The sequence below is a fragment of the Vanessa cardui genome, chromosome 29 (genome assembly GCF_905220365.1).
Source record: "Vanessa cardui chromosome 29, ilVanCard2.1, whole genome shotgun sequence".
Lineage (NCBI taxonomy): Eukaryota > Metazoa > Arthropoda > Insecta > Lepidoptera > Nymphalidae > Vanessa > Vanessa cardui.
The window spans coordinates 810,009-834,175 of NC_061151.1; the positions used below are offsets into that span (position 1 = coordinate 810,009).

General features: G+C 39.6%; 1 protein-coding gene across 1 annotated transcript in view; it reads left to right on the forward strand.

The window, feature by feature from the left end:
• LOC124541978 (ankyrin repeat domain-containing protein 50) overlaps positions 1 to 24,167 on the forward strand; it is an 80,779-nt gene that overhangs the window by 54,788 nt on the left and 1,824 nt on the right. Inside the window, exons 19-37 of the mRNA XM_047119923.1 lie at positions 463 to 614; positions 1,263 to 1,406; positions 2,346 to 2,525; positions 2,863 to 2,933; positions 3,297 to 3,478; positions 4,080 to 4,221; positions 4,299 to 4,489; positions 4,739 to 4,837; positions 5,073 to 5,256; positions 5,683 to 5,863; positions 5,968 to 6,037; positions 6,703 to 6,849; positions 7,655 to 7,738; positions 8,116 to 8,265; positions 8,807 to 8,925; positions 9,910 to 10,031; positions 10,749 to 10,900; positions 17,853 to 17,979; positions 20,076 to 20,159. Of these exons, the coding sequence (XP_046975879.1) occupies positions 463 to 614; positions 1,263 to 1,406; positions 2,346 to 2,525; positions 2,863 to 2,933; positions 3,297 to 3,478; positions 4,080 to 4,221; positions 4,299 to 4,489; positions 4,739 to 4,837; positions 5,073 to 5,256; positions 5,683 to 5,863; positions 5,968 to 6,037; positions 6,703 to 6,849; positions 7,655 to 7,738; positions 8,116 to 8,265; positions 8,807 to 8,925; positions 9,910 to 10,031; positions 10,749 to 10,900; positions 17,853 to 17,979; positions 20,076 to 20,159 (2,581 nt within the window). The remainder of the gene's footprint in view (positions 1 to 462; positions 615 to 1,262; positions 1,407 to 2,345; positions 2,526 to 2,862; positions 2,934 to 3,296; positions 3,479 to 4,079; positions 4,222 to 4,298; positions 4,490 to 4,738; positions 4,838 to 5,072; positions 5,257 to 5,682; positions 5,864 to 5,967; positions 6,038 to 6,702; positions 6,850 to 7,654; positions 7,739 to 8,115; positions 8,266 to 8,806; positions 8,926 to 9,909; positions 10,032 to 10,748; positions 10,901 to 17,852; positions 17,980 to 20,075; positions 20,160 to 24,167) is intronic.

Below are 24,167 nucleotides of genomic sequence, written 5' to 3' on the forward strand. Positions count from 1 at the left end.
CTCAAAAGATCGTGCATGCAACAAACTTGGATCAAATTTTGTAAATGTTAGGGATTGGAGAAATTATATCAGAGTTGAGTTCTATGTTTGGTCCCGCGATTTTCTGTTAAGATTGGGCTGTTCCAAGTTTCAAGCATTGCGATTGTACAAATATTAAACCAAGCGTCCCGTTATACGGCCTCTTTTATGACGATCTCCGTGGTCGAGTGATATGTACACCGACTTTCATGGGTACGCCACTCCCAGGTTCGTTTCCCAGCCGAGTCGATTTAGATTATCATTAGTTTTCTATGTTGTCTTGCGTCTGGGTATTTGTGGTACCGTTACTTCTGATTTTCCATAACACAAGTGCTTTAGCTACTTACGCTGGGATCAGATTATGTATGTGATGTTGTCTCATATTTATCTTTTATGGTTTCAGCTGTCGTTGATTGTCAGTTGATAGTAATATCTTTGTTGCAGTCGAACCCTCGACCCTAGAGAACATAATGCCGGAACTCGTGAACGGCTCCAGCACGAGGTGGCCGAGGGACAGACGCGTGCTGAGGGCGCTTCTGGAGCTCAGCCGAACGGACTCCGCTCCCACTGAACCGGAAGAAGACATCAATGATTTGGTAACTAACATAACTTCCGTTTAGGAAAACGTGTAAAATTGACGTTTTTGGGCAATGCTATGCGCATATATTATAAGATACCGGAAAATATAATCAATTTACCATATACAAAATTTAAAAAGATTATTAAGAATAAATTAAAATAAAACTAGTTATAACGGATTTAAGTCGCGTATATTAATTATTTTTATCGATATCGTTTCGAGCACTTTACAGCGTCCGTGGTCACGGGTAGACTGGCCATTTAAATCCGTTAAAACTAGTTTAATTTCAATGTGTAATAATCGTGAAAATCTAAGACAACATTATGTGAACCAGTACGGAATGGAAACATCAAATAAGAATAAATTAATAAATAAATCATGTTATTCATTAAAAGAGTACTTTTTAGAAAGAAACGCCTGGAGTTAGGCTCGGGTTCCATCATAGGACACAAATTACTGTAAATAACAGCACTGTAAATCTGTTTATATGAAAAGAGCGACTACGCGAGTTTCTTGCCGTTTCTTCTCGCTAGAAGCTGCTTTCCGAAACGGTGGTAGTATTTAATTATTGATTGAAGTGAATTTTACTTGAATAAAATTGATTTGATTTGATATATGCGAGTCTGTAAAAGTTGTTAATTGATGTTGATGTTTCGTCCGTCAGCTGTCAACAGACCAAGCGATCGAAAGCGAGGACAACAATGATGGAACCGGTGATGAGCACGAAGACGCGTTGGTGCTGGACCCCAGCACCGTCCACGAGCTGGCGAGCAGGGGGGATGAAGAGGCCTTAATCGCTTTGTTGAAGGTATTTGTCTTAATTACAAATGAAAGCGAATTTAAGTTTCATTCAATTTTTCCCCAGTGTTCTTTCTGGTAATTTTATTACGGTTGCTTTAAAATAATATCCCAATTGTTATACATTTTTGGAGAGCTGACAAAGCGGTTATGTTTTTAAAATAATCTACAGGACAATAATATCGTTTTCCGTCTCGCAGTTTTTTTATTTAGATCGATAATTTTTATTTTAATATTGACAAATATCCAGTGTTTAAACACTTTTATAAATCGGAAGAAAATATATGGATATATATTTTAAATACATTTTTAAAGTTGCATTTTTGACTTATTTAGAATTTAAAGAAACGTGATAACTCAAAAATGGTTCACTTTTATATGTCATTGTATGTATACCGGGGTTAAAATTATCACAAACAAGAATAGGCTATTTGACAGGTTCTTAAAATCAATTTTATATTATTTAGTAGAGGTTAAGGAACCCAGCAGAAGTTGATTTTTTTATTTCAAGTCTATTTTTTGCCGAAAAATATCATATTAAAAATTCCATATTTAAATAACGCGCGAAAACGCTACTTGGACAATATGGCCCTGCAAAGGGGGCGGAAACGTCACTTTGCTGTAATTTAATCTGTGGTACATATAGTAGAAAAGCAAGGTTTACAAGAAAGTGACTTCATCATAAGCCCGGCCAATCAGGAGCGTTTTGTGTCACGTGACAAATGTTTGTAAAAATGTATTTTTATTTATTGATTTTTGAATAAATTAAGTATTATTTTCAAGTTTCGTTAGTAAATAACCATTTTTAAACTCATAATATATAGTGATTACAATAATTCACAATTTATTTTTCGCATTGTCAAATAGCCTATTATGTCGATTTACCAGTAACCTTGTTTAGTAATTTGTAAAAGTGATCAAGGGAAGTTAATATGTGTATGTGCTCCAGCGGCGGCCGGAGCTGTGCCGCGCTGTGGACGCGGCGGGCAGCACGGCGCTGCATGCAGCGGCTCGCAGCGGTCGCGCTGCCTGCGCCGCAGCCCTGCTGCGCGCCGGAGCCTCCCCCGCCGCCGCCGACTGTGATGGCTGGAGCCCCCTGCGAGCCGCTGCCTGGGCGGGCCACACTGAGGTACGCACCTAACCCTCCCAATGACATATACACTATAAAACGATAAGCAATCGATGGGACAATCGACATATGCCATTATGAAATAATATATAAGATATGTTTCAAGGACTCTTCTTTTTGCCTAATATTCATTCTCTAAGAATAAAACTTAATAAATATCAGCCATAATGCTTACCACATTCAACATAAATAAAGTTATATTCTGATTATGCGACTATTTTCAAAACTTTTGTTGACGGTACTAGGTTACTTTGGCATGCCAGTGCTAATGCCAAGTCACGCGATATGATCGCGCGATTAAGAAATATTTAGTTAAAAATTACGATATCTATTTCAGGTCGTCGACGTTTTGCTGGAGCACGGATGTGACGTCGACTGCGTGGATGCGGACAACCGGACCGCTTTACGGTGAGAATCTGTTCAGTGGTTTCAAAAATAGACGTCTCTATTAGTGATCGTGTAGCCGATGAAGAAGAAGCATTATGAATTGGCAAGGTGTTTGTCATTGTGTTTGTTACAACATAGTACTGATAGATGGCGTTGATTGCACATGTCACTTTACTGAATTTCTTTTTCAAGTACGATATGGTCACTCGTTATTTGAATAAAAATTGTTTTCATTTGAATAAATCGTGGTTGTAATACCACCAAGTACTGTAATAAAACCAAATACATATATATATTTCCCGAGCAGATGACTTCTTAGTATAAATCGTCAGGGCCACAAATCGTTTATAATATTATTATCTAACTGATACATCCCATGTGTAGGGCTGCGGCATGGTCCGGTCACGAGGCGGTGGTGGCGCGTCTCCTGGCTGGCGGGGCGCAGCCCGAGCGGGCCGACGCTGAGGGCCGCACGCCACTCATGGCGGCCGCCTACATGGGCCACGCCGACATCGTGCGGCTACTCCTGGACGCCGGGGCCAGCCCCGACCACGCCGATCACGACGGTAAGTGTCATCATCATAGGTTATTATTTATTTTTATTTAAGCTTTTATTGTACATCACACAGGGAAATTAAAATAAATACAACATGGATTTGGCCTTTATAAAACAGGCTAACAATTTTGTCGACCTTATCGCTTCATAGCGATCTCTTCCAAGGAACCCACAGTTTTTTTATTTTTTATGGTATAGGTTGGCGGACGAGTATATGGGCCACCTGATGGTAAGTGGTCACCATCACCCATAGACAATGACGCTGTAAGAAATATTAACTATCCTTACATCGTCAATGTTCCACCGACCTTGGGAACTAAGATGTTATGTCCCTAGTGCCTGTAGTTACACTGGCTCACTCACTCTTCAAACCGGAACACAACAATACTGAGTACTTTTATTTGGCGGTAGAATAACTGATGAGTGGGTGGTACCTACCCAGACGGGCTTGCACAAAGCCGTACCACCAAGAAGGATAGGTATAGGATAGGTCATAGGTTTTTTCATATAAAGTCTCAGGAAGTCGAAATTTGGAAAAGTTTTCCCGTATTAAATATAGTCCGTGTACTTAACTCAAGTTTGCTACCACTGACTACATGTGTCAAACGCAGGTCGCACGGCGCTGGCGGTGGCTGCGCTGTGCGGCGCGGGCGGCGCGTGCGCGGCGCTGCTGCTGGAGCGCGGGGCCGACGCCGCGCGCGCCGACCGCGACCGCGCCACGCCGCTACTCGTCGCCGCCTTCGAGGGCCACACGTGAGTACAGGGGCCCGGGGGGGGCGCTTGGTTATCTGGTCGCACCGCGAGTCCGACTGACGGTGTGCTGTCCGCAGCGAGATCTGCGAGCTGCTGCTGGAGGCCGAGGCGGACTTAGAGGCCTGCGACAGTGCGGGGCGTACAGCGCTGTGGGCGGCGGCGTCGGCCGGCCACGCGGACACGGTGCGCCTGCTACTGTTCTGGGGCGCCTGCGTGGATTCCATGGACGCTGAGGGTCGCACCGTGCTCAGCACGGCCGCCGCGCAGGGTGAGATGACCCGTCATCTATACATATTAGACGAAATATTTTATTTTCTTTCCATAGACAATTCATTTCATGGTTGATAGTGAAGGATAATCTCGAGAAGAAACTTGGAAGATTTAGATGAAACCCACCCATATATGCAAACGAGGAACAAAACCCCTCCTTCCTTGGAGAGAAGACTCCTTGACAAGTAGACTTAACCCTTATGTCGTTTACATTAAGGCTTACTTTAGTTTAAACGTGTTTCTATAGGTAATGTGGAGGTGGTGCGGCAGTTGCTTGATCGTGGCTTAGACGAACATCACCGCGATAACTCCGGGTGGACTCCCCTGCATTATGCTGCTTTTGAAGGTATATTGAACATATCTAAACAAATTTAAACTTTATTTCTTATATATGTAATATCAAAATCCCTTGTCCGTAATTTAACAGGGTTAAACTTTAAAGTGTTTCATCTGTCTTATTTGTAAATTTAGTTTGATAACAATTTTGAAAATGGCTAATCCCGAATAGTTCTAATTTCCCCGATAAAAAAGTAATTCTTAATTCGTTGTCTGATTAATATTATGATATATGTAATCAATAGGGCACGTGGAAGTCTGTGAGGCATTACTGGAAGCTGGGGCGAAGGTCGACGAAGCTGATAATGATGGCAAGGGCCCCCTCATGCTAGCCGCGCAGGAGGGCCATACGCGTCTCGTGGAGATCCTCATAGACCAATGGGGAGCCCCCGTAGACCAAAGAGCCCATGATGGAAAAACGGCTTTAAGGTATTTTTTTGATAATTAAATGTTTTTTTATAAATATTATAACAATAACAGCCTGTCAGTTTTCCACTCCTGAGCTAAGGCCTCCTATCCCTTTTGAGGAGAAGGCTGAGAACATATTCCACCAGGCAGGTTGGTGGAATACACATGTGGTAGAATTTCTACGAAAATAGACACGTGAAGGTTTCCTCATGATGTTTTCCTTTACCGACGAGCAGATGTATTATAAACACAAATTAAACATGAATATTCAGCGGTGCTTGCCTGGGTTTGAACTCGCAATCATCGTTAAGATGCACGCGTTCTAACCACTCCATCTCGGCTGAGTTGAGACGTAATTAGTAGCGTCGCAGTTTGACGGTTGTGACGTGAGTGACGTAATAAGTAACATACAAGTTTCGGTTGTTGTGACGTGAGTACTGTGCGCAGGTTGGCGGCGCTGGAAGGGCACTTCGCGTGCGTGGCGGCGCTTCACGCGCGCGGCGCCGACGTGGACGCGCTGGACGCCGACCGGCGCAGCACGCTCTACGTGCTGGCGCTCGACAACCGCCTGGCCATGGCGCGCCAGCTGCTGGCGTGCGGCGCCAGCGTGCACAGCGGCGACACCGAGGTGCGCCCCACTCACTTGCCCTGTCTCTCTCTCTCTCTCTCTCTCCCTGTCTCGCTCAGGGTATCAGAGCGATATAGAAGGACTTAACCGTCCGTCTGTTTCAGGGCCGAACTCCGCTCCACGTGTCCGCGTGGCAGGGTCACACGGAGATGGTCAACATGCTCATCAAAGTCGGTGAGTTGATACTGATGCTCGTTTGTAAGAGATAGCTCCTTATCTAAGTGTCGGAAAGGGAATTGAAGATCATTTCGGAGTGTCGTTATAGAGCGAACTAGCAGTTACACCTATCAAATGATTTATGAAAGTATTTTCTCACGATTTTATTTTATTAATCGTAAACGGCAGATCTGTTACATGAGGATTTAAGTACGAAATTACTGTAACTCGTATGCCGACGGTAGTTTTGGAGTTTCTACATAAAAATTACCTGTTGCCTGTAAAGTCGGTATACGGGCGAAAGTTTTACGTGACAACGACTTTGAGTGGTAAAATAATTTTAATGTGAATATTCATTCGTATAGTAGGAAGAAGGATGAAATAATAGTAACAATTTAAAACATTTATTTATACAAAGAATTATATTTAAAACATTAATTTGTACAAAGAATCTCGCACTGAATTTTGTCTGTCTCTCTCGCTCTTAGGCGGGCTAACCATGCCCGAGTGGAAGGGACGCGTGCCTCTCACTCGCTCTCATTGTGAGCGCATAACGCAGTTTCTTGAAGTGTCACCCGGCAAACCAATTTATAAGACGTTGTCACGTCAAAATTATAAGTTCGAAATGACCTTGTGATTGCTGATGGTGCAAATGGCTCTAATTCTTGTATGTCGGGTCGCAGGCGGCGCGGCGGTGGACGGGCGCGACCGCTGCGCGCGCACGGCGCTACACGCGGCGGCGTGGCGCGGCCGCGCGGGCGTGCTGCGTGCGTTGCTCGCGCACGGCGCCGCGCCCGCAGCCGTCTGCACGCAGGGCGCCACGCCCCTCGGTATGACGTCACTATGATTCATCTTAACATACTATATACGTGTATATATATCAAATTATACTTTATATAGGCTGAGTGAATGAGTGGGCCATCTAGTGATATCCGCCCGAAAACATTTATACAAGCCATCTTAGAAACTAAAATGTTACGTCCTACGACGTCACTATGATACAATTTAACATACTATATACGTATATCAAATTATACTTTATGTAAGGCGAGTGAATTTTGGGCCACTTAGTGATCACCGCCCAAAAACCAAATACCAGCCATCTTAGAAACTAAAATGTTACGTCCTTGTACCTGTGCACTGGCTCACTATACTTTTGAATGGAAAGACAACAGTAATAAGTATTACTGCTTAGCGGTAGAATATTTCATATCTAGATGCTACTCAGACGGCACAATGCCCAAAATATAAGTTATCAATAAAAGTAATTTTATTGTACTTTTACATGCTATATTAGATGCCTCTTTATGTCATACTATGCTAACATATCCCCCCTAATTTTGGAAAGGTTGTTTACATTTAAAAGTGAATTCGATAAATCATAAAATATATATTAATATTTAATAATAATATTAATAATAAATCTGCTCAAACTTTGATAGTAAAATTGAACATTCAAGATCAATTATTAGCATGAAAACTCAACAACAACAGTCTGTAAATTTCCCACTGCTGGGCTAAGACCTCCTTTCTCTTTGATGAGAAAAGTTGTCAATGGTCTTTCAGCTTGGATTTTGATTGTAATTATATAGACTATTTCGACCCGAATTAAAATATACGCTTGTGCATCTCCAGGTATAGCAGCGCAGGAGGGCCACGAGGAGTGCGTGCTGTGGCTGCTACAGCACGGAGCCGACCCTCTCCAAGCTGACCATTGCGGTGAGCTGTGATTTAAATTATTCTGTCAACAATATCGATGTCACTGTTAGATTACAAAATTCGTTAGATTACAATCTATCTCTTATAGCCTTGTGTATATGTAGGAATTTTTACTCTGTGGTCTAGTAGTGTGTACATCGGTTTTCAAAGGTCTTCACTCCGAGGTCCCGGTTCAATTCCTGGCCGAGTCGATATAGAAGATCATTAGTTTTCTATGTTGTCTTGGGTCTGTTTGTGTTTGTTTCTGATTTTTCATAACACAAGTGCTTTAGCTGCTAACATTGGGACCAGAGCAATGTATGTGATGTTGTTCAATATTGATGACGTCATTTTGATCATAAACAAATATAATGTATGTATATTATTTGTTATTACAGGCCGAACCCCAGCGAAGGTGGCGTGGCGGGCGGGTCACGCGAACATCTGCCGTTTACTGGAGCGTTGGTCGGCGCCCTCCGCCCCCGCCGCGCCCGTCGCATCCGTCGCCCCCCCTCCCGCTGAAGACCTGCTGCGACCCGGGAGAACTGGTACGATAGCCTTCGATCTGAGGATCTTTCATTTCAGTCTACATCAGTAAAAGTTTTAGATATTTTGTTAAACATTTTTCCGCCTAATTTTTTTTATCCGGTTGCACATCGGTCTTAATTTAACATTACATAGTATAACACAAAGTCGCTTACCGCTATCTGTCCTTATGTATGCTTAGATCTTTGAAATAACACAACGGATTTTGGTGCTGTTTTTATAATAGATAGAGTGATTCGAGAGGAATATGGAGAGTCGGGTTTTTGAAAATAAAATATGGAAAATATAGTACAAAAACAAGAAAAATTCTGTAGTATATTTAGTATCAGTATTGCTCACGTCCAAAGCTGGTTCGCTAGTATCTAATATTATAATCGCGAAAATGAGCTGATATGTTGGTTTTTACAATTTTGCATCTTAATTACTCAATTGAGTACAGAAAAAAAAACATAGAAACACAAAACCTTACGTAAGACCCTTCCTCCTCCTTTTAATCACAGACTACAGTCAGAAACTCGTAAATAAATACATTTTTTTCCACAGGCTCACCAGATTACAAACGCCGGAGCGTCCACAGTTCGAATTCGACCAAGTCGTCCTCCAACATGACGGGTGGATCCAATCGCTCCCACGAACAGACGGAAGAAACGACGCATGATAAAGTAATTGTTTGTGAAACTAAACAGCCTGTAAATTTCCCACTGCTGGACTAAGGCCTCCTCTCCCTTTGAGAAGGTTTGAATTTCACCACGCTGATCCAATGCTGTGGAATACACATGTGGCAGAATTTTCATGAAATTAGACATATGCAGGTATCCTCACGATGTTTTCCTTCATCGATTACGAGGTGAATTATAAACACAAATTAAGCGCATGAATATTCAGTTTCGCTTGCCTGGGTTTGTGAAACTCTATTTAGAATAAATTTAACAAATTACCTTTAGGTGTTCTCCCACCGTAGGGCAAAATCCTGTCCTCCATAGAAATTGTTTTTTTTGAGTTTGTAACACCGTTTTGTTGTAATGCGAGTTGTCATACACGTGTTTTAGAAATAGGTTTCCTTATAATGATTTTATACATCAATGAGTAAGAATAAAATATAAATACGGCTTAGGCACCAAAGAAAAACTGTTGTTGCTGCAGAATTGGGCAGAGTTTTGTTAAAATACAAAACCCTCGGTTACCCCACAACCGATTATAAGATACACTCATCAGATATTCTACCGCCAATCAGCATTACTCGCTATCGTTGTTTTCCGCTTTGAAGGATTGTGTAACCAAATAAAATTAAAGGAAAAGAGGCATGGCATCTAATTTCCAATATTGGTGACGGATTGGCGATGTTAGTTGATGACCATTTACAATCAGATGGTCCATTTTTCTCTTATCTTACAACTAATACTTAATAGCCTATATGTAATATATATAAAGAAGTAACGATGTTAGTCAGTAAGGCGTAATGGCACGTGTGACGTCACGCACGGCGTGCGCTCGTGCGTGCGCAGTGCGTGACGTCACACGTGACCCCCCCGTCCCCGCAGGCGGCGCGGTCGTAATAAGTCGTAATGGCACGTGTGACGTCACGCACGGCGTGCGCTCGTGCGTGCGCAGTGCGTGACGTCACACGTGACCCCCCGTCCCCGCAGGCGGCGCGGTCGCCGGCGCTGTCGTTCGCTCAGCAGGTGGCGCGCTGCGGGCGCGGGCGGCGCGCCGACTGCGAGCTGCCCATCCCCGAGGACTGCGCGCTCGAGCGAGACTGTCGCCTCAGGTACCGCCCTCGACCTGGAACCAGACCCACTTTTTAAAATTCGAACTCAAATTACTTTATTCAACGTAGAGGCATTACACTTTGTTATTGATTGTCAAATTAAAATCTATTTTATTATTAGTTATTCCATCAACAACTTCTGAGTTCCGATTTAAAAACTGAGTTTGCTGTGTAATTTCAAGTATCAACAACAACAACAGCCTGTAAATTCCCACTGCTGGGCTAAAGGCCTCCTCTCTTCTCGGCCTTCTCTTTGAGGAGAAAGTTTGGAACATATTCCACCACGCTGTTCCAATGCGGGTTGGTGGAATACACATGTGGCAGAATTTCTATGAAATTTGTCACATGCAGGTTTCCTTACGATGTTTTCCTTCACCGCTGAGCACGAGATGAATTATAAAGACAAATTAAGCACATGAATCAGCGGTGCTTGCCTGGGTTTGAACCCGCAATCATCAGTTAAGATGCACGCATTCTAACCACTGGACCATCTTGGCTCAATTTCAAGTATAGCTGTAAGGAATACTTAAAAGTCGTCTTTTAATATCTTTATGTAACTTCTTTGTGTGTATACCATTTAAAAAAAATATAAAATCCATTACTGTGACCTTGAATATGAATGGGAATTTTTATTGATTAAAAAATATTACATTTCAATCTAAATTATTATACTTTTATATATCCACGTAGTACATAATCCATTATTTAAATTTACAGAAGTTACGTAGCGAACGAGCGAGACGTCGAGCTCAGAGGCTACGCGTGCGAGAGGGACAGGCGACGCGAACAGAGGCACGGGACGGCCAGCCCGCTGTACGCGTCCCCTCCCAGGAGCCCTAGCGAGCCGAGGAGTCCTTCGCCCTTACCCGGTAGGTGCAAACGGGCTATCCCTGACATTCCTGTGTTGACAAGACTTGTTGTGATGTGTGTAACATTTGTTGTTTTCGTCATTTAACATTGTTAAATTTCCTTCGAAGCCTAAAATGTGGAAGCGCCACTCTCTTGGTACAAACATCGACCAATTGGCATTAATTAAATTTAGTCATAGTCAATATATTAATTTTAAATTTAATTTGCATTTTCTTTGGATCCTCCGGTTGCACCCAACGTAATTTGTGGAGATAAGTAAAAGTTGAGATTTGTGTGAATAATAACAACAACAACAACAATAGCCTCTAAATTTCCCACTGCTCCTTCTCTCCTTTTGAGAAGGTTTGGAACATATTCCACCACGATGTTCCAATGCGATGGTTTGATAGTGGAGTACACATGTGGCCGAATTTCTAAGAAACTGACACATGCAGTTTTCCTCACGATGTATTTCTTCACTGCCGACCACGAGATGAATTATTAACACAAATTAAGCACATGAATATTCAGTTATGCTTGCCCGCAATCATTGGTTAAGATGCACGCATTCCACCACTGGGCCATCTCGCCTCTCGTCACTCGGCCATCTCGCCTCTTGCCATGGGCCATCTTGCCTCTTGCCACTGGGCCATCTCGCCTCTTGCCAATAGACCATCTAGTCTCTTGCCACTGGGACATCTCGCCTCTTGTCACTCGGCCATCTCGCCTCTAGCCTCTTGCCACTGGGCCATCTCGCCTCTTGCCACTAGGCCATCTCGCCTCTTGCCACTAGGCCATCTCGCCTCTTAATAATGCGTGAATAATGGATATATTTATTTTGATGCGATGCATATTTATAGTTGTTACATAATGCGTTATTACAGAACTTGCTGATGTCAATGTAGGTCATTTACACTCCTCTGTTTAAACACGCGTGACCGTTAAAGTCACTAATATCTTTTTTTTTTCATAAACATAAGAATTAATAACATTAAATGCTTAAATATATACAAATGTGGCGAACGCGACACTTACCAGATCCCTACAACCTATATAACTTATATAAATAAAATATTATACATATAATCATATAATATCTTATATATTTTTCATACATTAAATAATAAAGGTAACATAAATACAAATATTACTATAACATATGTACATATAACTATACTATATATGTATACTATAATACTTATATACTTATATAAATTACATAATAAATACATATTATATATACATGTTATACACAGTATAAATATCTACACTTTAAAAATCATATAAATAATTAAAATATAATATAATAATTTATGTAATGTCGGAAGGCAGTCGCCGCGCGATCGTGTAATAGAAATGTCTTTTCTAAATAAATTACCGTTACTTTGAACAAAGAAACGTATGCGCATCGGTTCGGCCGCCTTCCGTCAAGCAGTCGAATCCTAGATCTCGTACTGAACGCACGTCGCTTATCGCTTAAATTTTGCTACACGATTTTGCACCTTAAGTCTTTGTATTAAGTCATACTTCCTTCTTTCATCTAAACTTACCTTCATATTTCTTTCTTCTCATTTCTATTCTGTGCTGTGCCTGCCTATCTTCGTGTTTATTATTTCTACGAGAAATAAATTAGTAGTGGAAGAAACTTTGTTTTAATCAAACCTCATCTACAACATCATACACTACTCCGCTACATTGGTGACCCCGCTGAAAACAAAGAAGCTGAAAACGAAGAGGATTAATTAACCAACTCAAGTAAGGAACACTAGATTATTTGGTGGAATAAAATGGAACCACAAAATGAAGGTAACTCGAACTTAAATGCCGAGTCACGACGACCATTTACACCTCACGACACGACCGACATATTTCGAGTCGGAGTGCGACCACCACCGTTCTGGGCAGAAGAACCTGCAGTTTGGTTTTCACAACTGGAAGGCAATTTTGTGTTGTCGAGAATCACTGACGACGATACAAAATTTTATTACGTTACTTCGACATTAGAACACCGTTACGCAGCAGAAGTGAAGGATATAATTATTTCACCACCAAAGACAGGGAAGTACGAACGACTTAAAACTGAATTAATCAAGCGTCTGTCAGCCTCGCGCGAGAAAGAGGTAAAACAATTACTTGTTCACGAAGAGTTAGGAGATCGGAGACCATCTCAGTTTCTCCGACACCTGCAAAGATTAGCAGGTCCATCAGTTCCAGACGATTTTATTAAAACTATTTGGATAAGTCGTCTGCCTACTGCTCTTCAACCAATTATTGTGGCTCAGAAAACTTATGACCTTCAAGCTTTGGCTGACTTAGCCGACAGCTTACATGAATTGGTACCGTGCACACCTCAAGTCGCTTCAACATCTGCTCCCCAGTCAACCATTGATTCAATGGCGAAACAAATAGATGAGCTCACAAAGCAAGTAAAAGCTCTGTCTGCTCGCAGTCACAGACCAAGATCGAGATCAAGAAGACGACGTAGCCCGACAGTACAAATGAGATCACAGTCCAACTACAGAAAATTTCCATTATGTTGGTATCACAATAAACACGGAAAGAATGCCAATAAATGTGTGAAGCCATGCGATTTTAAGTCGGAAAACTACCAAGGCAATCGGTAATGGCGACATCCGATAGCCATAACGTATCTGGTCGCCTTTTCGTAACGGATCGAAAATCGAAGATGCAGTTTCTCGTTGATACAGGTAGCGATCTCTGCGTCTTCCCTCGCACAGCACTACGTGAAAGAAGATCTCCGACCAATTACCAACTCTATGCCGCGAATGGGACTTCTATTTCAACATATGGTTTTGCTCACCTCGAGCTGAATCTTGGCCTGCGTCGAGACTACACATGGCGATTTATAGTGGCAGATGTCACTAAGGCTATAATTGGCGTCGACTTCTTGTCATATTATGGTCTTATAGTCGACTGCCGTAACCAGCGTCTCATCGATAGCACCACAACCCTGACGACTTCAGCAGAATCAGTATCATCATCCAGCACGATTTCTTCAGTGAAGACATTGCTCGGTGATTCAAACTACCATATACTGCTACGTCAATTTCCGGAGATCACACGTCCTGCAGGAAACGAGAAGGTTGTTAACCATAACACGGTCCATCATATCAGGACTACACCCGGACCTCCAGTATCTTGCTCGCCACGTCGCTTGGCTCCAGATAAATTGCTCATAGCCAAGGAAGAGTTCGCAGCTATGATTAAAAATGGAACAGCTCGACCATCAGAGAGTCCATGGGCATCACCTTTGCATCTAGCCCCGAAGAAGGAAAGTGGATGGCGTCCATGCGGTGATTATCGGATGCTTAATGCAAGAACAATTCCTGACCGCTATCCGATTCGGAATATTCACGATTTCACGCATAACATATCGGGTTGTCGTGTTTTCTCCAAAATCGACCTCGTGAAAGCATTTAACCAGATTCCAGTATTTTCTGAGGACATTGCAAAGACGGCCATCACAACACCGTTTGGTCTTTATGAGTTCCCATATATGACCTTTGGACTCAGAAACGCCGGCCAGACCTTCCAGCGTTTTGTTGACGAAATGACCAGAGGCTTAGACTTTGTCTACGCATACCTAGACGATTTCCTCATATTTTCCCCTGATGAAGAAACACATCAACATCACTTACGAAGTCTGTTTCATAAGCTTCGGGAGTATGGGATGGTAATAAATGCGTCTAAATGCGTCTTTGGAGTTTCTGAAGTGTCTTTCTTGGGATATACCGTTTCATCAAATGGCATCAAACCATTGGAATCCAAAGTCGAGGCAATTAAAGAATTTCCTGTGCCTAAGACTGTGAGAGAATTAAGAAGATTCTTAGGCATGCTGAATTTTTACCGCAAATTCATCCCAGGTGCCGCGGAAATTCAAGCACCTCTACACTCTCTTCTCACTGATAAGGTCAAAGGCTCACATCCAGTAGACATCACGGGTGAAGTTTTTAAGGCATTCGAAGAATGCAAAAACAGTCTATGCAGCGCAACACTCTTAGCTCATCCAGACTTGAATGCAAAGATCGCGCTCGTAACTGATGCTTCAGACAAAGCAATAGGAGCTGCTATACACCAATACAAAAATGATGCTTGGCAACCTCTCGGTTTCTTTTCACGGAAACTAAGTCCTTCGCAAAGTAAATACTCTCCGTACGACAGGGAGCTACTTGCGATATACGAGGGAATCCGTTACTTCCGATACATGCTAGAAGCAAGGCATTTTACCGTTTTCACGGATCACAGACCTTTATGTTACGCCTTTACAACAAGAAAGGATAAATGCTCACCACGACAATTTCGCCACCTCGACTATATCGGACAATTTACTACTGATATACGGCATATATCTGGAAAGGACAATGTCGTGGCAGATACATTATCGAGGATTGAAGAACTGACAAAGCCAATAGACTTGACAGAGCTAGCACAGTCACAAGCTGACGATCTTGAGCTGAAACGACTGATAGAAGGAGAATCGTCTCTCAATCTACGTAAGACAATCATTCCTGGAACGCAAATACAGCTGTACTGCGATGACAAAAATCAGACTCTAAGACCCTTTGTCACATCACCGTTTCGCTACAGAGTATTCCAAAGCTTACATTCACTCAGCCATCCTGGCGCCAATGCCACTGCTAAACTTGTAGCTCAGCGTTTCGTATGGCCCGGCGTACGGAAAGATTGCCGTGAATGGACAAAGAAATGTCAAGCCTGTCAGCGAGCGAAGACTACTCGGAACGTTTCAACCAGTCCTGGGAATTTTCAACTTCCACGTGCCAGATTTACCACCGTCCATATCGATCTAATAGGACCACTGCCAATCTCAAACGGCTACAAATACTGTCTTACAGCCGTAGATAGATTCACGAGATGGCCAGAAGCTATTCCTATTATGGACATAACAGCAGAGACAGTAGCTAAGGCCTTGATATCCGGCTGGATAGCACGCTTTGGATGCCCTACTGCTATAATCACTGACAGAGGACGACAATTTGAATCTGCCCTTTTCAAGCACCTCTCTGAAATGGTTGGTTTTGAACACAAGAAAACTACTGCTTATCACCCTGCATGTAATGGCATGGTTGAGAGATTTCACCGCCAATTAAAAGCCGCCATTGTTTGTCATGAAAACTCACATTGGACAGAATCACTTCCACTGGTGTTGCTTGGAATCCGAAATGCAATTAAAGAAGATATTCAAGCATCTTCGGCAGAAATGGTATATGGCGAGACGCTTAGATTACCTGGAGAACTTTTTCAACCATCCACGAATAAGTCTGATGACATAACCGATTTTATGGCACGACTTCGGATTATTGCGAAGAACCTTCAACCGCAACCAGCTTCCAGGCACTGTAAGAAATCTATCTTCATATTCAAAGATCTTGCAACGACTAGTCATGTGTACCTCAGAGAAGATGCTAACAGAGGAGCACTCCAACTGGCTTATACTGGCCCACATGAAGTACTGGCGAGGAACGAAAAAGTCTTCAAAATACTTGTCCGAGGAAAACCTACCTCTGTAACAATAGAAAGACTGAAGCCTGCATACATGCTTACCGACGACGACGATCCAAGGGATATACCTCTTCCTCCTGCTACTCCACCTGAAATAAAAAATCACGATGATAAAATTAAAGATAAGGAAAATAATAACAAAAGGACACGATCGGGCAGAACAGTACACATACCTGATTATTATCGCCCGTAGGACGGTCTCTGGAGGGGAGTGGTGTGGCGAACGCGACACTTACCAGATCCCTACAACCTATATAACTTATATAAATAAAATATTATACATATAATCATATAATATCTTATATATTTTTCATACATTAAATAATAAAGGTAACATAAATACAAATATTACTATAACATATGTACATATAACTATACTATATATGTATACTATAATACTTATATACTTATATAAATTACATAATAAATACATATTATATATACATGTTATACACAGTATAAATATCTACACTTTAAAAATCATATAAATAATTAAAATATAATATAATAATTTATGTAATGTCGGAAGGCAGTCGCCGCGCGATCGTGTAATAGAAATGTCTTTTCTAAATAAATTACCGTTACTTTGAACAAAGAAACGTATGCGCATCGGTTCGGCCGCCTTCCGTCAAGCAGTCGAATCCTAGATCTCGTACTGAACGCACGTCGCTTATCGCTTAAATTTTGCTACACGATTTTGCACCTTAAGTCTTTGTATTAAGTCATACTTCCTTCTTTCATCTAAACTTACCTTCATATTTCTTTCTTCTCATTTCTATTCTGTGCTGTGCCTGCCTATCTTCGTGTTTATTATTTCTACGAGAAATAAATTAGTAGTGGAAGAAACTTTGTTTTAATCAAACCTCATCTACAACATCATACACTACTCCGCTACACAAATATGAAATAAAACTAGTTACTGTATAAATCTTGACCGCGTGGAATGGTGGCAAGAATGCTAGCAGCATTTCCCCGTTGAATCGCAATTCCGATCCTCGGGGCAAAAAACGAACCAGCCTTCCTGTCACCAATGAAGGCAATACGAGGTGTTATACTTTTGATGAAGCTCTACTCCAAGGGCCAACCGTTTCGACAAAAATCAAAAACAAAAATCAAAATCAAAATATACTTTATTCAAGTGGGCTTTTTCAAGCACTTTTGAATCGTCATATAACAATTAAGTGAAGCTACCACCGGTTCGGAAAGTAGATTATACCGAGAAGACCCACAAAAAACTCAGTAGTTACTCTTTTTCAACATTTAAAAAAAAGTACAGTCATGTTAGTTAATACAATTATTTAAATTAATATATCCTGCCTGGAAGTCAACAGGTATTAATTCCACGCTTTTTTTATCATCTACAATGATACAGCAAATGGAACATAAAAAGTAATTCGATATAATACACGAATATCTTGATTATATTTCCAGGGTCGCAGCCCCCCAGTCTGACCAACATGCAGCCCACTGTGTCCGACACGCACTTCAACCGCGACACGCACATGCGCATCATCCTCGGCCGCGGACGGGACAAGCCCGCTCCCGAGCGACAGGACAGGTGAGACACACTGACACTGACAAACGCACACTAGCAACCCGACCCGACTTCACTGGGGTGCAATAAGTACTATATAATACTTTCAGATTGACGAACAAACATAATTAGACAAATATTATATATATACGGTTAGGAAACTAAACATTTTCGGCATTTCTGTGCATTTATATTATAAATGTGAAAGTAACTCTATCTGTCTGTCGTTCTTTCACGACCAAACCGCTGATACGAATTTGATGAAGTTTGGTATGAAGCTAAATTTAACTTCAGGATAGGACAGGCTACTTTTTTGCATGACAACCAACACCCTAAAACGCGGGTGACTACTAGTATACATATACATATATATTACATGTAAACCACATTAAGTTATTTGGGTAGTTTAAAATAACCGTTTAAAGACGGGAGGCGACTTAATTTTATATGTATGTATTGCTTTATTTAAACCAATAAAGAAATACATACTTTTGGGTGTGATAACGTCTTATAAATCGATGAGTACCGACTGTACCCGAAATGCATAACTCGTGCTGAGTGAACAAGCGAGAGGGCGGTATGAGGGAAAGAGAGGCACGATCGCCCTGAGCATTCCGCTTGTGATGTATCTATCTCTTTTCCACGCGAACAGTTATCACATACAATCGAGCTAATTTAAATTTCAATTTATGTTATATGTTATGTCTTGTTATATATTTGTTGTTGATGTATTAACAAATGTTTAAAAATAACTTACAGTAACTAAATATTAAACAAAAGTTATATGTCGCATGATTTCAAATACGCTTTTTTTATTCATTATGTAGTATTTTGGTTAATATTTATACTATATATTGTATAAAGCTTAGTGTGGGACGTATCGAGGATTGCCCAGCGCTGAGATTTTATCTAGCTGTTGGTGTATCTGTATATACTAATATAACTAAGCTTAAGAATGTTTATTAATAATAATAGACGTTGCAAGTCCGAATCGAAATATTATTATTATTAGGGATTGATATTATTTAATAAACGTTCCGCGTGACGTCATAGGAGAGTGGAGATATATCTTTGTAACGGTAGTTCAAACGAAAGTATAAGATTTTAAATTAACATGGTTATTTTTATTATTAAAGTTATTCACTTCGGGATATTTACCATATTTTTTTACTTTTGTTCGGTGGAGCTCGATATTTCGACATTATCTACGAATGTCTTGTTCACGAGACTGAAGTTTGCGGGTAGATGTCGATAATGTTAGAGGTGTCCGCATCGGACTACCTCCTTTCTCGTACGTTTGCTGCGTAAACACCGGTCACCACTGAGTCAGTAGTGATGACCGCTACGGTACCGCTACCGAACAAAAGTAAGAAACATGGTAAATATCCCGAAATGAATAACTTTAACAAACGAAAGTAATCTATTTTAATATTATAAATGTGAAAGTAACTGTCTATCTGTCTGAAGCAAACTTGAACTCCTTGAAAGGACATAGGCTACTTTTTTGTCTACCATATTATATTTTTCCTAAAACGCGAGCGAAACCGCAGGCGACTATTAGTTTGTATAACAAAGTTAGTGAGTTTGATTGTGCTAACCTGACACACTAGTTTCTTAGTGGTAGGGCTTCAAGACAGCCCGTCAAAGATACCACCTATTTATCATATATTCAACATAGCAGCAATACTTTGTATTGTTGTGTTCCGGTTTTAAAGGTGAGTGAGCCAGTGTAAAATGCACAAGAGACATAATGACTTAGTTCCAAAGGTTGGCAGCGCATTGGAGATTAGATTTCTTACGGTATCAATGTCTGTAGGTTGTGGTGACTACTTACCATAAAAAAAGTAATATGTAATCTTTCTATTTAAAAAATACTATTCTAAGTTATAATGAAATAAAAACTATAATATTCTTTATCCAAGTAGGTTCTTACAAGCAATTAAATTGAACACATATGTACCATTAGTTCCTAATATAGATTATATTAGAAGAATCGACTAAAACAAGTTAGTTTTGATCAAACAAAGCTTATGTAATTTAAAATATGTAATCTAAGTACTTATATGAAATATATTTATTTTGAATATATTTTTATTTTTCTTGTATGTATATATATGTAGCGAGGTGGTATTGTCGACGCGGATCGCGTACAAACGAATAATGGGCAGTCTGGGGAGAGCGAGAGGCAGGATATTTAAACAAACGTGAGTGAAAAGGACGGGCTATCGTTTCATATTATAATGTGGTATTTTTATAGTTTAACTAGTAACTAAGGTTTCATGTTATATTTTTCAAGTGACATTTATAGTCCGCCATTTTGAATTTATCGTGACGTCATATTACCTGTGTTGCTTTCGTATATTATCAAGCAATATTCAACTTTAAATCTTTAGTATAGAGAACAATTTCAGGTGCACTTATTTCTGGAGTAGTAAGCAATGTTATTTATTAAACTATAAAAATATCACAGCAATCATTATTTGTTTGAATAACCGCAGAAAACGGCTGGTATTTGCTGTAACTATGTTACATATATTCATTCTATATCATCCTTATCACTGCTAAATACTCCTGATACATATATGTAATATTTATATATTAATGTTATAAAGAAAAAAAACGAATTTCCGTAAAGATTAATGTCGCATATGTTGATTATTAGTTGTGTATATTAAAATAAAACAAATTGGTGTATACATATATGACTATTTGCATTTATATATACTATATGTATACTATATATTTAGTGATCTGGCTTTAACCAGCCCTTGGTAGTTACTCTAGCTATTCTAGCGACCGTAACAATACATATGGTTGTGTTTCGGATTGAACGGTGAGTGAGCCAGTGTAACTACAGGCATGAGGGATATAACATCTCAGTTGCCAAGGTTTGTAGGGTATTAATTAAATAAAGTTTTAATAACAATAACACTTCTAATATTTATCGTCTGTGATGTAGTCAGAGTAAAAAAGCTTTGACAGCTTTTAAATTCATTCCTTTATCACGTCGTAAACTTTTAGTACCTTTTGAATCTAAACATCAAATCATTGCGACGCAATGTGTCATTCTCGATCGGTAAAGCAGAATATCGCTCATACTGAGCACACGAAAATAGATCTTAAGGTGACGAACCTTTTCTTACCCCGACTGTACATAAAGTATCAGGTAACTTATTTTATTTAAAAAGGAATATTGCTTAATTGTTGAACGAAAATAACATATTTAGGTATATTTTAATCATAAGTATTTGTTATTAACTCGCTTTTCACATTCATAATAACCTGCTTAGCTTTATTAATTAACTAATATTGTATTTTGTTAATTGCCACTAAAGTACTGTCTTGTAAATTGTATTTTGTAATGTTTCTCAAAAAAAATTTGTTTATTTACAATCTATTTGACAGCTGTTAGTATCAGTACAGTATAGTTACAGCCTGTAAATTTCCCACTGCTGGGCTAAGACCTTCTCTCCCCTTAAGGAGAGGGTTTGCAACATATTTCACTACGCTGTTCCAATGAGGGTTGGTGGAATGCACGTGTGGCAGAATTTCGATGAAATACTGAAATGATGAGACACACACAGGTTTCCTTAACCGCCAAGCACGAGATGAATTATAAACACAAATTAAGCATATATATATAACGGTGATTGCCTGGGTTTGAACTCGCAATCATCGGTTAAGATGCACGCGTTCTAACCACTGAACCATCTTAGCTAACTATGTGTGGGTCTGTTAGTATGTGTGTCAAACTTTATGGGCGATTTTTAAACCACACAACCGATCTAGCCGAAATATCGCGAACACTTAATACTAGTGGCAAAATAAAAGTCAATATTAAATTTTATTCTTTTTAATATATTACTTAAATAAATTATTTCGGTTATGTGAGCAACACAGAGTTTGCATTGACATTACATGAAAGATGTATTTTTTTATTTTGACACACACAGTGCACAGATAATAAGTAGCCGCTAAAACCTTCACTAATATAGATTGACAATACAATAACTTTAAAATTCTTATACCGTAATGTACCTTAAACATGGGGCTTCAGATATTATGTGATTACATCAGTACCTGATCATTCAAACTAAATTGTACCGAAATAGACAAACGTATAGTACGACACAAATTAGATGTAGCATCGGAAAACGCAGTGGAATGAAAATAAAAGCGATTACTGCCGATTTACACGACCAATAGAAATAGCTCCCTATCGCGCCATTCGATGCTATTCGTCGCTAAAGATTCACGCGTCAGAGAAAGCAAGTGCATGTACATCGACGTGTCAAATTGACGAATATATTCGGACATATGATATTACAAGTTATTACGTTTGTGCAAAGATCATATTCGCATGAGAAATAAATGTTGATAATTTGGGATAGCGTACTCAATTCGGATGCGATCGGTTTTACGAATTTTGCCGATGATACATCTAAGTTGTGTCGTACTATATGTGGGTAGCCTTACCAAAATTATATTAGCTAATATTGAAGGTACCATAAATTTTTATAGCTGTTTTTTTTATGATGATTTTCTTCTGTATATCTAGATGTATTGTGCTAGGAAAGAGCTCTTTAAATTTGTGTTATAGTTCTTTCTGATTATGATTGATTATACTTTGATTTATGTGATTTTTAGTGGCAATTATACGTTAAAAGTGGTGTCGGATGCATGTACTAATAAGTGTGTGTCTATTACTAACTTGGTGGTAGGACTTTGTGGGTACCTACCCACAAACCATATCGTGTCAGTGTAACTACAGACATAAGGGAGGATAACGCATTAGTTATTTAAGAAATTATTAACTGATTTTCTGGTACCGATTTCGTTTAATGTGAAGGATATACTCTGTGTGTGCTAGACAAGTCTACAAATCACATATTTAAACAATTGTTTCGATGAATAAAAAAACATAGAAACTGTTATTGTTGTGGCTACAGTACAATGTGTCATATTTAACTTAACAGTACAGATAGCATGCATCTGTGAAGCTGGTTGAATGTTTTAATAAAGTGAAATTAACAATATAGCATTATTGAATCAATATTTCAATAATACCACACGGTAAAGCCTCCATCGAGAAAAAAACTCGTAAATAAGTGTTCAATATAAAAGAGAATAACACTATTGACCGCCATGCTACTATCATGTCATAACAATAGGCTATTTGACAATAGGAAAAATAAATTATGAATTATTGTAATCAGTGTATATTATGAGTTTAAAAATGGTTTTTTACTAACGAAGCTTGAAAATAATACTTAATTTATTCAAAAATAAAATAAAATAAAAATGCATTTTCTTCAAACTTTTGTCACGTGACTCAAAACGCTCCTGATTGGCCGGGCTTGAAGTGAAGTCACTTTCTTGTTAACCTTGCTTTTCTACTGTATGTACCACAGACTAAATACAAGAAAGTGACGTCACCGACTCCATTGCAGCGCCATATTGTCCAAGTAGCGTTTTTGCGCGCTATTGAAATATGAAATTTTTAATGTGATATTTTTCGTAAATATGTACTAGAAATAAAAAAATCAACTTTTACTGGGTTCCTTAACTTCTACTAAACAAAATAAAATAGATTTTAAAAACCAGTCAAACAGCCTATTGCTATTTTGAATATATCCTATACAACATGGATAGTTATATTTAAATATTATTGTTTAACGCGCTGTAATATCCAATTGGGACAACGTCCTGTAATGATATAAAAAATATAATATAACATTACATACATTAATCTGATCCCAATGTAAGTACCTAAAGCACTTGTGTTATAGAAATTCAGAAGTAACGACGGTACCACAAACACCCAGACCCAAGACAACATAGAAAACTAATGATAATCTACATCGACTCGGCCAGGAATCGAACCCGGGACATCAGAGTAGCGTACCTATGAAAACCGGTGTACACACCACTCGACTCGAGTTTTGCACTATAAATAAATAAATAAATGTTTGACCAAGTTTTGTTGACGTAACGCTGTATAAGGACTTTGATTCGAAATTAATAAAAGTCTAATATATTGAGGGTATATAGGGTTGATATATTAAGTAGTTGAAAGCAAGAGAGCTGTACATTGTATTTGTCTAAGTACTACTACTATATTATGTATTACTTGTAAAAATACATACATATATTATGAAAATATTTTGTGTAAAATTTATTGTGTATGACTACGGCACAAGGCGTTTTAAAAT